Raw genomic sequence first — 16,698 nt, forward strand, 5'->3', positions numbered from 1 at the left:
TGACCCCTGAGGCACTGCACTAGACACAGGCCTCAACTGGACTCCGCTCGTTGACCATGACTAATTCTGCAAATTGATGGTTAATTTTCCAACATTGAAAAGTGTTAATAAATAAACCAAATTATGACAAAGACAGGAATGTTGTTTGTTTTAAAATGCTTCAGGTTTTGTAATGCCTTGCTGTTGTGCCATCACTCCTGTTCTTTATGTGTAAGATTTAACTCTTCGCACTTCTGTTTTCCTTTCCCTTGAATTTGTTCATTTTTAGAAAGTAAGAAACATGGCCCTGGAAGATGTGGTGATTCTTAACGTAGACACCAACACACTGGAAACCCCTTTCGATGACCTTCAGAGCCTTCCTAATGACGTGGTACGTATGAAGTGATTCATTCAGCTATTCCATTGCTGGAGAGTGTCCATCCGTTCGACCTGCTTGCTTTGTGACTCATCTGCAGGGTGCTCAATATAAGCTGGTCTGCTTGAGGAAAAACTTGAGTGATGGTGAATGCCCAGTGCCTCCCGCTGCAACATCCCATCGTTTGTCTGGGGTCTGTGGTGTGATTCGTTCTTCCAAAACAGGGAGCTCGGGATGGAAGGTCCCTCTCGGTTGGGAACGTTTTGGCTTTAGTCAAGCATTTAGTCTATAAGTTACTTCCATTAATTTTTTCTGGCTTTATATAGCTTTTCCTCTAGATTTCACTCCCAGCATCCAAATCTGCCAGCTGGGCATCGCTCGTGCCGTTATCCGCAGCCCAGGGAATGGCAGACTTGTAAATGTCATGGAATTATGTAAGAAATGTCTGGATACAGCGAGTCCGAGGCCTCAAACATGTATATGATTTGTCAACAATCAAGTATTATATTAGATTTTATGAGACTTCATTAAAGGAGCTGTTGTAGGCGCACTGTAGAACATCAGAAGAGACTTCACCAATAAACACAGAACTTCAAGCTTTGGAATGTAATAAATTTTAAGAGACTTCCTTCCTTTCATTATTTACTTTTACTTCACTTTTATAACAGTAGAGAGTTGTGTTTTATTAGTTCAAATTTCTTGATTCAGCTTTCCACAGGTCTATTTTAAAGCTGCATTTTCTCTTGGAGGATGTTTGGAGCATAGCAGAGGAAGTGCTGCCAGCAAATTCAATTAACTGGCATAGCTCACAAATAGCGTACATGGTGTATTTTTTTTCACAACTGCTATATAAATACAGCTGGGATTAATATTTGTCGCAACAAAGCCCTAACTCGAATTGTGTTGCGTTGTGTAATTAATGTTTGGGATCAGTGTTTATCTCTTATTTAGGTTTGTCTCACTATTTTAGTTACCTAGAAAAGGGAGTATTCTGCTCTAGGTCGTTTCCTTTCCTTCGGGCTGCTTAATATTTGGCTTTGACCACTAGAGAGCAGCTGCTCTTCTTTGCGAGAATTGAATTTCTGTCAGTTTTTTCATGCATCATGTGTTTGGAACTGTAAGTGGATCAAGTTGTTCATCTCAGCAGGGAGACTCTAAAGCCAATCCATTATACTTTCTTTTTCCCTTTGCATCCCTGGCGGACGGGGAGCTGCTGGGAGCCTGTGTCCCCTCTGGCCTCGGTCTAAATAGATGCGTTTATGATCCGAGAAACTAAAAATGTCTTCGACAGTTTCGTGACCATAAATGTCTGTTACGTCACACTATTGTGCCAGTTTTGCTGCTTACCATGAACAGTGAGCAATTAATGCGCTGCTAAATAGACACAAAATTTACTCTCCTAAATTAAATCTGTATTCAACACTGAGGAAAGACATCTTCCGTGCGATGCATTTGCCATCAGGTAATTAATCCAGTGGAAAATTTTTAGAGCTGCTTCTCCCCTTTCCTTGAACAGCTCTTTTAATCAAGTAAAGCAATGCTGTGAAGTCCTGTGATTACTCTAGAGCTTCAGGCCAGGAGTTGTGCTTGTTTCATGGTCGCGGTGTCGCTCCCTAACCTGTCGATCCTCAGGAGTCCGGGATGAACTCTCTTCAATCCCAAGCCCCTGGGATCCAGACAAACCCGGGCTGTGTGACGCGTCTTTGCCGTTAGTGTTGTGCTCCCGCAGGGCAGCTCAGGCCGTTGCTTTGCCCGCTTTCCCTCGGTGAGCAGCGGCGCGTCCTGTCGCCGTCAGGTCGGACCCCTGCAAGTCAAGGTGTTCGACTGCGCTGCTGATCAGTGCTTGAGCCGGGAAAGCTGTCCCTGCTTCACCTGCTGCTGCTGAAATCTTGCTGAAAATCTGGCAGCACGACAACGCCCTGGGAAGTAACTTTCCTTTTAAAATAGTCAATATTAAAAAAAGAGATTTATTAAGGACTGTGATTACAATAAGTGCATCTGCTGCTGACAAGTCTCCTACACCACCGTCTGTGTTGCAAGGAGTAGCAAAGAGGGGGTAGTAATTTTTTTTCTGCAACCCTTATGGTTTTTCATGTATTTCCAAATAAGTGTCATCTTCTAGTCTTAGTTGTAGTCAGAGCTTCATATTACGAGGAATAAAGTATAAGCTCACTCTGTCAGCTCGTAGTTTTTATTAAATGAAGCCCCGATGCAGCGCAGCGCACAGCGCCAAGGAGATCTCACCTAGCTGGGAGAATATTGTAAATTTGCACCAGCCTATGAGTACCTGAGGCTGTCCGTAATCCAGTTGTGTTCTACCGTTGTCCATTCATTAACAACTTACACAGGCAGGAAACCCACGTTGCTGTTTTTCACTTAGTGGGAAATGAACTGATTTCAGGACAGCAAGAGGTACTAAACTACAACTCCACAGCAGAACCATTTTCTTAAAGGTGAATCCATCTTTATTTCTTACACTGTGTTTGTAATAGAATGTTTCTTGCTTTATTCATGTTGACAACTGAAAAGCCTTGGACCTAATTAAAAGAATTTCCACTAGCACCTTTACTGAACCATTTCATTATGCTGCATTGCACAGATTGCATTTTGAAACATGGTGATAGTTTAAATCTGACCTTTAAACCTGAACTGCCAGAAGTATAAAAATCTTCTTTAAAAACAGGGTAGACTGCATGTATATGTGTCTGTTTGGCTAGAAATAATCTTCATATTGAGTGGTCACAGTCTTTCTTTTTTTTTGAGGTATTACTGCCTCTTTAGGCAGGAAACAATCATAATTCCACTTGTATAACTTAGTCTTACGTACTCATTTATTCCAGAGTAAACATCTTATGTTTTTATTACTTAGCTTTTAGGTTTAGAGAGCAACAGAGCAACTTGGGAATGGGCGTGAGCTCACCTTACGGGCATGATAGACTAAATCTGCTATCATGTGTTATGTTAATAAGTGCTTATGGGCTCGTTAATGCATGGATCATTGGCATTCAGATTTATAAACAATGCTGGACATGCTCTTGGTTATTTCTGTTATACTAGATAACCGTAATGAAAATCCTTCTACAACAGAAGCTGCAGAGAATTCAAAGTAAAAGGAAATCTCTTGGCGACTGTTTTGCTAAACACAAGTGCAAATATAACATCTAGTTTTAAGAGAAGGAAATGTAGTGCACAGCATGGGTTCTATACTGGACACCCGCACGGCGGCCCAGGAGCCCCGTTCCCGCCGTCCCTCGTGGTGAAGGCGCCTCCTCCAGGCGGGGTCTGCACGTGACGTGACCGCGTCCTCTGAGGAGCTAGTCGGATTTCTTTCGAGAATCAGTGCCCAGATTGTTGGGTTTGTGCTGTGACACGTTCTGTGAGATCCGCCTCAAAAAACTTACCTTGTCCTCATTCTGTCTGCAACACCAAAAAATTACTGCTGGCATAACTATTTGTTAATGATTTAACATAACCTATAATGCTTGCAGCACAGGTACAGCAAGCTTGATGTTAATCTTTGAAAGGTTTTGATATTTCCTCTTCTAGCTTGTGTTTGGAAAAGAAAAACGCTGTCACTAACAATATATAACACACAACCTGACTTCAGTAGTTACTGAGCACTGGAAAAAAGACATCAAACCAAGTCACAGCCTTCTTGTTTGTGTGAGTAATTCTGAAGCACAGTGAACAGTAACAGATAATCCTCTAAATCTTTAGCCCTTGGTGTACACAGAAAACAAAGAACACCGGGGTAACCTGGATCCCTGGTAGTTTTAACTCTGCGTGCGTAGAAAGGTGTTTAGTTGTCACTTGTTGGGTTGCGCTGGGTGTGTGTGAACGGTAACGAGCCCGCAGGGCTGTGCTCAGCTGGGGCCTGAGGGAGTGAAAGCCCGGCGGGCGGGAAGGGGCGGAGGGCGCAGAGCGGAGCCGCCCGCACGGCTGGGCCGAGTCTCCTGAGGAACAGGGAGAAGAAACGTGAGTAGAGACTTGACCCTGTGAGGGACACAATGTTGTTGTGAATTTGAGACTTTTAAAACACCTGCGAGTTGTGTTTCGTGGCTGGCTTGGGGTGTCTGTGGCGCGGCGGGGGCTGCGGGCCTCTGTGAGGAGGCCGAAATGGAGGCCGAGGAGCCCACCTTGTGCATACATAATACTCTCAGTTTGGCTCTGAAATATGAGGGCACATAGCCTTAAAAGAAGAACAAACAAACAAACAAAACACACACAAAAACCAACAACAAAAAACCCCAAACCAACTTGTATTTGTGGCAAACAAATTTTTCTCGCCTTTAGAATTTGTTCTTAGCCTTGGTGGTGATGGATGGCCTGATTATGCAGAACAGTTTCTCTGTTAGTCTGATGTTTGAATTAATTTAGCTGAAATTCTTTCATGGATTATAATCAAGAATGACACAGAACTTCACGGGCTGCCCTTGGAAGAGAACTCGGCAGCAAGGAACGGTGGCTTTGGGCTAGGAGCAAAGGTTGAAATGAAGCTTTTCTTTTCCTTTTCGTTTCTGTATAGAATCCAAACATGTCAGAGAAGCAAAACAGCTTGAAAAGTAATGCTTTTCGATCTAAAAAATTCAACTTTAAGTTCCCAAGGTGACTTCTAGTGATAACTGCGGCTGTGGTGGGAGCATCTTTCATTTAGCTGTGTCTCAGTGTGTTCAGCTTTGGTTGTGAGACCTGTTGTGTGATTTCAGGTTTCTGCACTGAAGAACAGATTGAAGAAAGTCTCTACAACCACTGGAGATGGTGTTGCGAGAGCGTTTCTAAAAGCACAAGCATCTTTCTTTGGGAGCTACAGAAACGCCCTGAAAATTGAACCCGTAAGTAGGAAATGAGTAGGCATAAGATGTAAATCTACAGCTGTGTTGGGAACAAAGCTAACAAGAATTCCAAGTGTGGTATAACCTGCTTTGACTAAGGTCAGCATTGTGGCTCTTTGGCTGACTAGCACTGGAAACAGTGTTCAGTCTCCAAAAGAGAAAGGGGTGCAACAAGCATGATCCATCACCCAGGAGGAAAACTTCTAGTGGAAAGAAAGGTGTGAGTGTTGCAGTTACAATATGATAAAAAAGTAGAAGTTAATGATCACGGGAGGGTAATACAGGGTTGACCGTTTTCTGTCACTGCATAACCGGAGTATTCATTTTATTGGTTTTGAAGGTGGTAGAACATATATGGCTTTTTACACAATATATGCTTAACTATGACACACGCAAATTTATGTAAACATGGAGTTTAAGAACATGATACAATGAGTAAAGAAATTGTGCTTTTACATAAATAGGAAGAATGTCTGGAGTTGTAACTATTGATGGTAAATGCTCCGTTAGGGAAATTCGATGTCTTGCTTCTGGTTCAGAGCTGATCTCTATTTAGCAGCAATTAAGTGCCATCTGAGTGGGGGAAGGATTTTTCTGTACTTGATCTTGGGTTTTATTGCTTCTAGTGAAGCATCTGGGCTTTTGAGGTATCTGAGGTGAAATAATGGGAGGTATTCAAAATGTTGTCCATATAAATAAGAGAACTGGAGGCAGCGAGGCGGGTGGCTGTACACCGTCCTTCCGTGCCGGGGAGACACTGACTTCCCTTCATCCGCACAGGTTTCCTCGTTCCGCGATGCTCCTCCCACGAGTTGCCAGGCAACTCTGGGAATATCCATGTCTGCTTGGCCGGGATGTGTGTGTGATGTTCACTAGTTAAGGGATTTATGAAGAAAAAATCAAAATTTAAATTGGTTCCCTGGAAATACATCCAGCCTTCAAAATACCAGATGGTTAAAGATGAACATTTGAAATCAAGTGACAATAGCACACCCCTCGGAAGCGCAACTTCAAGAGACAGTTAACCCGAGGAGTTAGAATAAACTGTTCGGCTTGCTTATCATTGTGGGTTTTTTTTTTCTCTTACTACCCTCACATGTTGGTATAAATATGGGGCATAAGCAATACCAAACATGATGTAGTTATTAGCATTTGATGTCCGGTAACTCTAGAAATTTGACTGTTCATTTGAAATTATTGATAATTGGGAAATAAATTCAAAGCAGCAGCAGTTCTCCTGCTTTTCATAGTTTCTGTCTCTTAAGACAATTTAATTTCACAGACCATCTCATCTGATACGAATTGACTTTTTGGCATAAATGGTGTGAAGGTATTTTTCATTATTTTGTGTAGTCCAGAATGTGTCACAGAGCAGACTTTAAATTTGCATTATACTTAAGCATAGTAAGTAACCTAGTAAGTAACATGTCCAGATAGTAAGTAACATATCCAGATAACACAGTCTGCAAGTCCAATCATAAGATTTATGTAAGAAAATAACCGATTCAGTTCTGTGTCCTACTGTGCGTGTGTGTTTTCTGTAGTTGTGTTAGGCCGGATTTTAAGTAGGGAAGAATTTCTGGCACGTGTGGTGTCTGTACAGTCTCCAGAAACCTCTGTTGCGAGTAAGTACAGAAAACACGTGAGAAACAATGTATTTACTTGGCTGTATTGAGGCAGATTGTTATCTATGAATATTACGTAAATTACTAACAGCGACACCAGTGTGAGCATTTTATTTGTATCACCTTTTTCTAAATTCCTGATTTTTTGCCATTTACAGAGGGAATGTTTTTATCATCTTCTAAATAGTTAATTCACAGAAGTAGGTCATCTTCAACAGAAAGAACTGAATAATTACTGTGTGTGTGTAAAGGTGTTCGTAGTACTTAGTAGCTGTGTGTGTTTTGGTAACTGTGCGGGGAAATGAGACCCGGGTTTTGTGCTTCCCTGGCGCTGGCCGTGCGCTTTCTTCTGCTGACACCCAGTGGTCACACACAGCACGTAACCGGTTTGCTTTCACAGACCATCTTTGTTAAGCACCGAATTGCTGTAAGACTGAGTGCGGCTGAGCCGGCAGAGCGGCCTGGCCGCGCAGCCCGCCCGAAGGCAGCGGCTCGCAGGCTTTCCTCGCACGTTTTATTAAAAGCGTGATTAAATTGTTTGTGAGGACATTATGAAATCAGTGTCAAAATGAAAAAAACACTGAAAAGTATGACATTATTTTTAGCATCTTGTTACTGACTAATACTTTTCTGAGGGGATTTTTAAATAAGAAATTTGCCTTCAGCCCTGGAAGGACATGGCCAGTAACTTCCGCTGTTTGCAGGTGCCTTGAAAATAGTGTTCTGGTTTGTGATGTGTCCTACTAGAATGAACCCGTCTAGGTCTTGTCTGGGGGAAGTGTGGGACATTACACTTTCATAGGAAATGTGTAATTAAGAAAGTATCTCCTTTATTGTATTTCAACTTTTTATTGATAAAAGTGAAAAGCTGTCCCGCCTTCATCCAGGAGCGTGAAGACTTTTCTAGAGAATTGTTTTATCCCCTGTTCCCTTTCGGTGCTGCAGCCGTGGCTGTGCTGCTGTGTCCTCCCCTCCTGGGGACACCGGTGTCACCGCTGTGCTGCTGTGTCCTGCCCTCCTGGGGACACCGGTGTCACCGCTGTGCTGCCATCGCCCCGCGGGAACACGGCCGACCCGACCCGCACGGAACACCAGGGAACATGGGATGCTCCCCAGCTCTCTGAAGATCTTGCCCAGACTAACACTATAAATTCCTTTAGCAGTTCCAGATCTGTAAGATCCGAGCGGGACAGAAGTCAGAAAAGAAAAGAAGAAAAGTAGATGATGCGTGGTGCAGAGTGAAAAAGCAAATGCCAGTTGAATCCAAAAGGAATTTTTGTTGGAATGTGTGTGCAGTAACATAAAAAAGTGCACGTTACATACTGGTGCATAATTCATTTTGAAAAGGCTTTGTAGCATTCAATGCTTTATCTGCTATGAAGAATGATTGTTGCCATGGTGAATTATTTTTTTAAGTTATTCAGTGGAAGAGTAAATAGTTGGTTCCAAGTCCCAGTAATTGCCACGATCCAGTTACTTCCTCTACTCAGCCATCTTTTGTGGAGCTTTTTTTCCCCTTGCATGTATATTTTAAAGCTATACATTGCATGCAGAGAAGATCCTTCCCTTTCACCAGACTTGTCTCAATAAGTCAGGGTTTTAGGAGTGGTTGTCCATATGTAGTAAAAATGAAGAAGGAAGATCACTAATGTTACATGTATTAAAAACACCCAAGGTGTAGGTGAAACACTGAGTAGAAGCACATAAAATCAAGCACTTCCTTTACCTGCAGTTTTGTTGTGCTGCTTTTCAAGTGAGTGCTGGTGTATAATTAATATATATTTTTTTCCCCACCCATCTATACTTTTTTCCTGTTCAGTTGCTGTTAACTCTCAAATATATCCTGTATGGCCAGTGTAGTGGTGCCTGAATGATGGGGATTTCTGAGTCTCATCTCCACGACTTTACTAACAGGTGGGAGTAGCCAATGACAGTGACATTGGCAGCGTGTAAAACCTGATGTTTGTATGATAAAAGTGGAGATAAATTGACTTTCTGTATGTTTTGGAACTGGAACTTAAGATATTTTTTTTTTCCCTAGTATGAAGATTCTGCGTTTTGTGGTATTTGAAGTTAGTTTTTGACAATCCCTCTTAAAAACTGCCTGTAACTATTGTTCTGTTTTACCAATTACGGCAAGTGCTCTGGCAGACACAGCGCCCGGAATGCAGGCACCGACTGCCGAAGATCTGTTGGGGAAAGACAGTTTTGTTTGTTTGTTTTCTGTGCGGTTTGTGTTTTCATTTCAGTCCTGGTGGTGTTTTGTCTCTGAGCATTTCAGTTGCTACAGACAAGTTTCAGCTTTTGCTTTTGCCATTTTAAAACTTAAAAATGGCTGGTTTTCTAAGAAGCATTTACTGTTCTTCAAAATGCATTTAATATTCTACATCGAAGTCTGTTGAGATATACATATGTTAATGAAACTGAAAAGACATTCACTTTAATCTCTTATAGCAGTCTGTTATGTAGTAAATAGAACTGGTTTGTAATTTCCACACTCTTGTAAGATCCTGTGTTGTGCAATTCTGTACGCCACGCTAGGGGCAGGAAACTAAGATGCTGAAAGAAAGGTAGGAAGCAATAATATCTGAGAAAATCAGCGTGACGCTCTGCCGAAGATGGCATTGCTCCTGTAGAGGACGCAAACTGTCCTGTCCATCATGTGTAAAAGTAAAAGACTTACAAGCACAACAACAAAACCAAACCAAATACATGCCTCCCCGCCAAGGACAAAGACAAACCAGCATGGGAATGATTTGGACTTCAGCCTAGAAATATTGCCCAGAGCAGGGCCCGTGTGCTCTGTCCCTTGTAGGGCACCGACAGCAATAACACCAGAAGCGTGATGTTCCTTTGAACATGGTTTTTGGAGTGCTGATGTTCACAGGGCTGCTCTTGAGATTGTTGGTATTTACCTGCCCCATGCTGACATTTAAGTTTTTGTGGTATCGTAGTTGGCTGGAACCCGTGAGCAAGCGGAGGAGAAGCATCTCGTGTTCCATTGTGTAAATAACTTCGCAGGCTCTGCAGAAACTCCGTGTTCAGCCCTCAGACTGCACGGGGTCGGTCACTCGGTGTGGCTGCACAAGTTAAAGCAGCTTTGCTCAAAGGCCACTGTGCCCAGGGAAGGTTGTACGGCGCAGAGCAGCTCCGTGGTGCTTCAGCTTTATTGTGGAAGGACTTGTATATTCAGCTGATAAATTATTTGTCTCTGCCTTTCACACCTGATTCTCTGTGTTTTGTGCTATTTTATACACTTGTGTTTGTTTCTCCTCAATTTGTTTCAAGGCGCTGTTTGTGTGTTTTAGGCTGGCTTTTGCCTGTGTTTTTATTGGGTTTTCTCCTGATACTTTACTTCTAATTGAGAGTGCACAGCCTCAGCAAGCAATGAAGCAGTGTGCAAATGCCGCCATGCAGGAAAAGTTGAAGATATTTCCTGAGCTAATAAAGCGCAGGGGACTTAGAGTAGAACAATGAAGCAAGTGAACAAACAGCAAGCGTAAAATAACATGACCGATGAATTCAGCTTCTGTGTGAGGCACTCAGTGACTGTGTGGTTTTTAAATGAGCTGTGAATAAGTTGCATTCAGTATTAGGGAAAAAAAACCCAAAACAACACACCCTCCACAAAAATAAAGGGAGAGAGAGAAGGAAAAAAGCCAATCAAACGACCCCCAGAGCACAAACCGAAGCACAGGAACCCCCAGCCCAGGACCGTCCAGGCAGGGAACGAGCGCACTTTACCTTCTCACTAGACTGAGCAGCTGTACAATTGAACAGAAGTTCAGCTTACCCTGAAAAGAGATGGTAGAAGAGATTTGGTATTTGGATTTCTACAGTAGAATCCAGTAGCAGGCAAACTTGATGAATTAATGATAAAAATTAGAATATTTAATCAGGAACAAACTAATAGAGCTTCATAATAGATAAATCAAGCCACTTTGTTTTTTCAGCATGCTCATTATAGATTGTGTATGAATTGGAGCATACAATTTGTACCCTTATGGTACAAAAAGATTAAAGTGAAAGGCAGTAAATCAAAATTATTTGCGATGATTTGCATGGGTAGGTGATAGAGCTCATACAATGAAAGCTGGAAACGCTTAAGGCTTAAAGACGGCGCGAGACGTTTGTATGCGTGACGGAACCGCCAGCTCAGCGTGTTCCAGACCTGCTGCCTTTCCCAGTTGTCCTTTTCTTTGGAATCACATGGAGAAATCGTGATGCTGCGCTGGGGCTGAGCACGCCCCACGTGAGCGTCAGCGGTGTTCGCGGTGCTGGTGGCTCCAGGCAGGGCTCCTGGCGGCCCACCCGTGCTTAAGGCTTCTGGGAAGGGAAGACGTGGAAGGGACTGAGCCCCTTTTCTGCTGTGGCTTTTGCGTCTCAGCAGAGAACTGGGCAGCTTTGTTCACAATTGCGTTGCTTTTGGTGTGGGCAGAGCATTACTGACCAAAATGCCACATAAACAAAAACGTAACTTAGCACTGGGAACCACCTTTTTCTTCTTTCTTCTGGTTGGGGGGCACAAAAATATAAACTCTGCGAAGGGCTCTTCAAAACACGCTACTTCAGTCTAGTAAAACATCAAATGGAAAGACTCTGTCTTTTCTTATCTTTTGCTAATTTAATTCATTGTTTTCTGTTCCTTTCGTTCAGTGAGTAGCAGCTTTTGGCAATGACAGATATTCTATTGTGACTGAAATACGTGTTTTGTAAGTCGTAACTTTACTTGGTATTGAAATAAACCGCGTGTACAGCGTGTGCGATTTCTGCAGCACACAGCTGGAGGTATTCTGCTCAGAATTCCGATGGTTTCAAATGTCTCTTTCAAGTTTGAAAATGTGTTGTGCACTAGATACCATTATGATAATTGGAAGTTCAGCTTCTCTGTCTTGCTCTATTATTTTTTTGAATACAATTAACACATCACACACACTTCACCTGGTCTCTTCTCATTTACCTCTGACACTTCCTTGATATTTATTTAGACACATGTGGTGTCTTTGCTTTGAACTCAATAGTTGGTATATTCACTACATTTTTTTTCATAAACATTTTTCTTGTTTAGAGATATACAATTAGTTTGCATTGATAGAGAAAAGTCTACATACCAATGTCAATTTAAGTCTTTTACTTATTTGTTAGATGATCAGGACATAAATTTTATAAAGAGTGTAGAGAAAACTGTGATTACTCTCAAATCAAAATACCTGCTGAGAAGTTGCAGGAGCAGCTCATTTGATTAGAGTTCTCACAAGGGAACAGCACAGAGAAGATAGGTCTCTTCGACACGTCAGATTTTAGTGATACCACAGGAGAAAAGAATATTAAAATATCGTAATACTGCATTTCGTCTGCGGAAGTCAGGTTTGGAGCTGTGTTTTCTGGTTGGTTTTGGTTTTATTTTAGTTTTAGGAACACTCCTAAGGCTTGGAGGTTTAAAAAGGAATAAGCCGAAGCTTGATTATTCTGGGTAATTTCATTAATTTTAGCTGCAGTTTTGGAGTGAACTGAGGCTGTGATTTTTGTAGTTTCTTGTTCACTGTCCATTCCTATGACACCTCTTTTTCTGTAATATTTCAGTAACTGTATTACTGTTTGGAAAAGAATGGGAAGTGAGCTGTGCCCTCGATGGGCTTTTGTACACAGTGTGATTTTTGTTTTTACAAAAGTTGGTCTCCGAGTTCTCACCCGTTGCAGAGTCTCCGTCGTTCCTGCAGCACCTGCAGTTCCTGCAGCTGGTTACAGGCTGGACATGCACCCAGCGGGGAGGGTTCGGAAACGCTGCCCCAGCCAAGGCCGCCTGGTTGTGAGGAGCTGAGACGGGGTGACCGTGGGGTGAGTGCAGGGTGACCGTGGGGTGAGTGCGGGGTGAGTGCGGGGCTCCCGCAGCCCTCGCCACCCAGAGACCTTTGTGTGCAGCCGCGTTTTCCCGGTTGCTTAGGGAAGGGCACGATGCAGAAACCATCCCACAGGGCGTTTGTAAAGGAGACCTGGATCACAATAATGCACAAGGAAATCGGGGGGTTCTTTTGAGATACCTTTGACTGGGGCATCCACTTTTCAAAACGCACATTTAAAATTATCTCTCTATAAAACTGTTTGAAAAGGCGGGGAGGCGAGGGGGGGCGTGTGCGTGTGTTTTTTTTTAATGGAATCATTCTGTAATAAAATATTTCAAGTACTGGCTAAGCTGTAAAGCTTAGGGCTGATAAACAAAGCATCTGAAGCCAAATGGCCCCTTAGCTAACCCCAATTAAAATAAAGATTTCATTGCGCTCTGTCCTGACAGAGAGGGAACATATTGTTGCCTTTAAGGGAGTTTGGTTTAGTTAATGAAAGAATTTATTTCATTTTTTCAAATACAGAACCTAATTAAATAAGTTTCAACTTGACTTGTAGTTGAGGACATTTTAACTCCTTAAAGGTTACTTTTGTGTCCAAGTGGAGCTCTCTTTTGAATAATTTCTGATGCAGTATTTAGTTTTGTGCTTTATGCACTGAGAAATTTTCTAGCAGATCTCATATGAGTAACTGTCTGCCTGTTTTATATATACAGACATTTATGTCGCTGATTCTAAACATGTAAGACTTGTGATTGATGTGACTCTCTTCAAGCACCCTGTTTGGCTTTAGGTGTATCTCAGTGACTCAGAGCAGAGTCCACAAGTGCTGTGGAGACGCGGGTGGTTTGGTTTGCACTGGAAAAGCTGTAAATGATACATGTACGTTGCTTACTCCTGCTGTTCCATGAAAAGAAAGATATCTCCAAGAATTATTTTTGGCAAAGCTCTCCAAGCAGTAGTTAAAATCTGTATCTCTAGAACATTTTTCTTTGAGAGGATTAATGTTGAAAATGAAGCAATTTGTAAGGATTGCAAATGTGATTAGCTTGCCTTTCTTCAGGAGCCGTCTTGTATGGGTGAAGTTCATCATTCTTCACTAAGAATATATGAAAAATAAAGAATAGTTTTATCTCATGGTGCTTTATTTTTACATAAAAGAACATTTTCTACTTCACACTCGAGGGCAGTGGAAGAATGGGAACGCTGTCACCTGAGTTTCTAGCCTAAAATTTAAAACATGTTAAATGGCCGTTCATGCTTAAGGTAAGAAATTTTTAGTTGTAACAGGTATGTAAATATTTTTCCCAAACGTATATATGAAATGATAAATAGATACTGGTTTGGAGCAGTGGCTTTCCAATTAATAGGGAGGGCATCTTGAGCAAAGTTTTAAAAACACACATATGTTGCATCCCCTCATTTGGGGATTTTAAGCTAATGTTTGGAGTATGCGTTCTCTTCCAAATGTCACTGCATCGTGCGTTCCCCTTTACGTGTTGAATAAATTGCATTCCAGCTCTCTGAAAATGAGCTTCCAGCATCAGCGAAGTAGCTGCCTCTGATAAGCTGATTTCCCTAAGCCAAAGTCATTCCCAAGGCTTTTGACTACCTGTGTTCCAGGTCTGTGTGACACCGGGTTTGACTTTTATCTTCAACTGTGGAGGTAAACAGTATGCAAAGAATTTCTGCTTCTGTGAGGGAATAAATGAATTCTATTTTCAGATAAGTCACGAAATACTTATTGCTTTGGAAGGGACTTCCACGGGCTTTTTAGTTGGAAAAAAGTGGGTTTTGATATGTGAATGAAACTAAGGACTAGATGGTACTGGAGTCCTAAAAATCTCGTATTTATTTGGCATATGTTACAGATCTGGAGATAACTGAAATGCAGTGCTGTTCTTTTCTCTTCTGTGAACTTCTGTAGATCATTATAATTAAGATGTGTTTCAGAAATCTCAAGGATAGTTGCCAACACAACCAAAAATAAAGCATCACATCTAGCCAGAGTTCTAGATATCCCCACTCTGCCCTAAAGCTACATTTCCCATCCATTATCTTGTCACAGCTTATTGTGCTCAATTTTAATTAAGTTTTAATAGGAACTTTGCAGTCATAACTGACATGAAAGTTTTCCAAAGACTTACACCCACGGGGTATTTCCCTTATGTGGTTTTCATCTTGTCCAAATTCGGGTCTTTGGAAAAGCCTTTGGTGATGGAGAGCAGGAGGAAATGGTAGATGGAGACAATGGTAGCAGGAGACAATGGAGGAAATGGTATCATGACTTGCCTGACAAGTATCCGCTTCCAACCAGAAGTGTATTTGTATTCTTTGGGAACTTGGGTTCCAGTAGTCATAGAAGAAGTCTTAAAACCCAATCGATATATTTGATAAGGATCTTGGGTTTTATGTGATTTTACTTACGCTCTATGTCGTGTATACACCGAGTATTCTACATTTAGGCTTCAACACACAGATGCTGAATCTTTAAATGCAAGATCTCCTTTTCAATACTCCAACCTGCAATTCTTTAAGGACGTTGTAGTCACAAATGTTACACACAGCTTTTACTTTGATATCCCAGAGTCTGAAAAGTCACTTTTTATGTGTAAAACAAAAAATTAAAATAATGTTGGATCATCAGTCCTTATTACTGTATAGGAAGCCCTGTAATATTAATTGGTTGTCAGATCCCTGAGAGATAAAGGACTAACGTGCTTGATCATAATGCCCTGTTCAGAAGCTGAAGTTGCTCATGTCCCCAGCCTCTCTGTTTAACGCAATTACAGATACGCGTTCCGGACATTTGAGTGGATTGCATTTCATTAATATGATTTGAGCAGACAATACTAAGTTGCTGTTGGGCCCGCTCTGACAGCTAATTACTGAAATGAAGTGTGTACATGGCTAAGAAACAATGGAGCACTTGTCAGGAGCGTTTAAACAATGCAGAGACAGTGCCAGATCCTGGAATCACTCCTAAACAGTTCTCGTCTCTGCACACCAACCTTGGGACATTGAACTCAAGAGTTACCTCTGAAGTGCTTAAGAGATTTTGCTTTGGTGTTCATTCACAAGTAATTCAGGGATCTACTCCAAGGATCTACTATCAGTCAGTAGAATAATTGCAATAGAAAAATATTCTGTTTCTTGTTGAATTTGAATTGAGTCTAAAAATGTTTGATTCAAATCTGCTGCTTCAATTGGAGGGGGGGGAAAAAGTACAGTAGCAGGTTGCCCAGAAAGGGTCTCTTGTGCCCGATAACTGACTTAGAAATTCACCTTGAGGTGCTGGAGTAGTTTCCCATCCTTGCAATTCATTTTACAAAACAAGTTCCAGACTGTGCTCTGCTTTCGTGTGTTCTCTCTCCATGGAAATTATGTCCTTTTTCTCATTGCAAATTAGATGAGTACAATGAAATCCTTATTTTACATATTTATTAACAAGGCCTTCATCCCTGTGGCATTGTAACTATCCTCACTATTTAATGCAAAGAAATTACAAGGAGAACTCACAAACCTCGAGGAGGTATGTATGTTCACTCTTTTTCAAGCATTATCGCTCGTATCTGTGTTCTTCTTGCGTCTTGCTTCACCAGCCATTATTTACTGGCCTTCCTTGCCACACACTGTCGATGGCATTGGTACTTTTTAATTCTGAAATAAATCACATTATAGACCTCACGTCAAGGTCAGATCTCTTTGGGTGTCCATTACCAGAAAACTGATGAGGGAAGTGATGTTCACTCCACTGTGTGGCATGTGGAGGGTTAAGGGAATTTTTAGCCTCACCAAAAAGTATTTGGTCAGGTACTCAGGTGCTGGAAATGTTCTTAGCAACATCAGTCACCTAGGAACATGATCATCTGCTGTTCTGGGGTAGAGATTACAGAGCTTAATGATGAGCTACTATAAGCTGCAGCTGATGCCAGACTCTACCCCCTTTACACCTAATTAGCCTCATTAATGAGCTCTTCTGCTCTCCACAGAGAGGGCTTCCTCCTTGGAATAGGAGGCAAAAATACTTCGCCCAGGTAGAT

At 41.8% G+C, this 16,698-nt stretch overlaps 1 protein-coding gene across 15 annotated transcripts in view; it reads left to right on the forward strand.

Moving 5' to 3' along the window:
* Positions 1–16,698, forward strand: part of DENND1A (DENN domain containing 1A) — a 137,571-nt gene that overhangs the window by 81,539 nt on the left and 39,334 nt on the right. For 13 of the 15 annotated variants that reach the window (XM_065035433.1, XM_065035434.1, XM_065035435.1 and 10 more), the window contains 2 exons: positions 269–370; positions 5,062–5,187. In XM_065035433.1, the coding sequence (XP_064891505.1) occupies positions 269–370; positions 5,062–5,187 (228 nt within the window). The remainder of the gene's footprint in view (positions 1–268; positions 371–5,061; positions 5,188–16,698) is intronic. The other 2 variants (XM_065035438.1, XM_065035442.1) reach the window with 1 other exon arrangement.

The sequence above is a fragment of the Columba livia genome, chromosome 19, assembly GCF_036013475.1.
Source record: "Columba livia isolate bColLiv1 breed racing homer chromosome 19, bColLiv1.pat.W.v2, whole genome shotgun sequence".
In the NCBI taxonomy this organism is placed as follows: Eukaryota; Metazoa; Chordata; class Aves; order Columbiformes; family Columbidae; genus Columba; species Columba livia.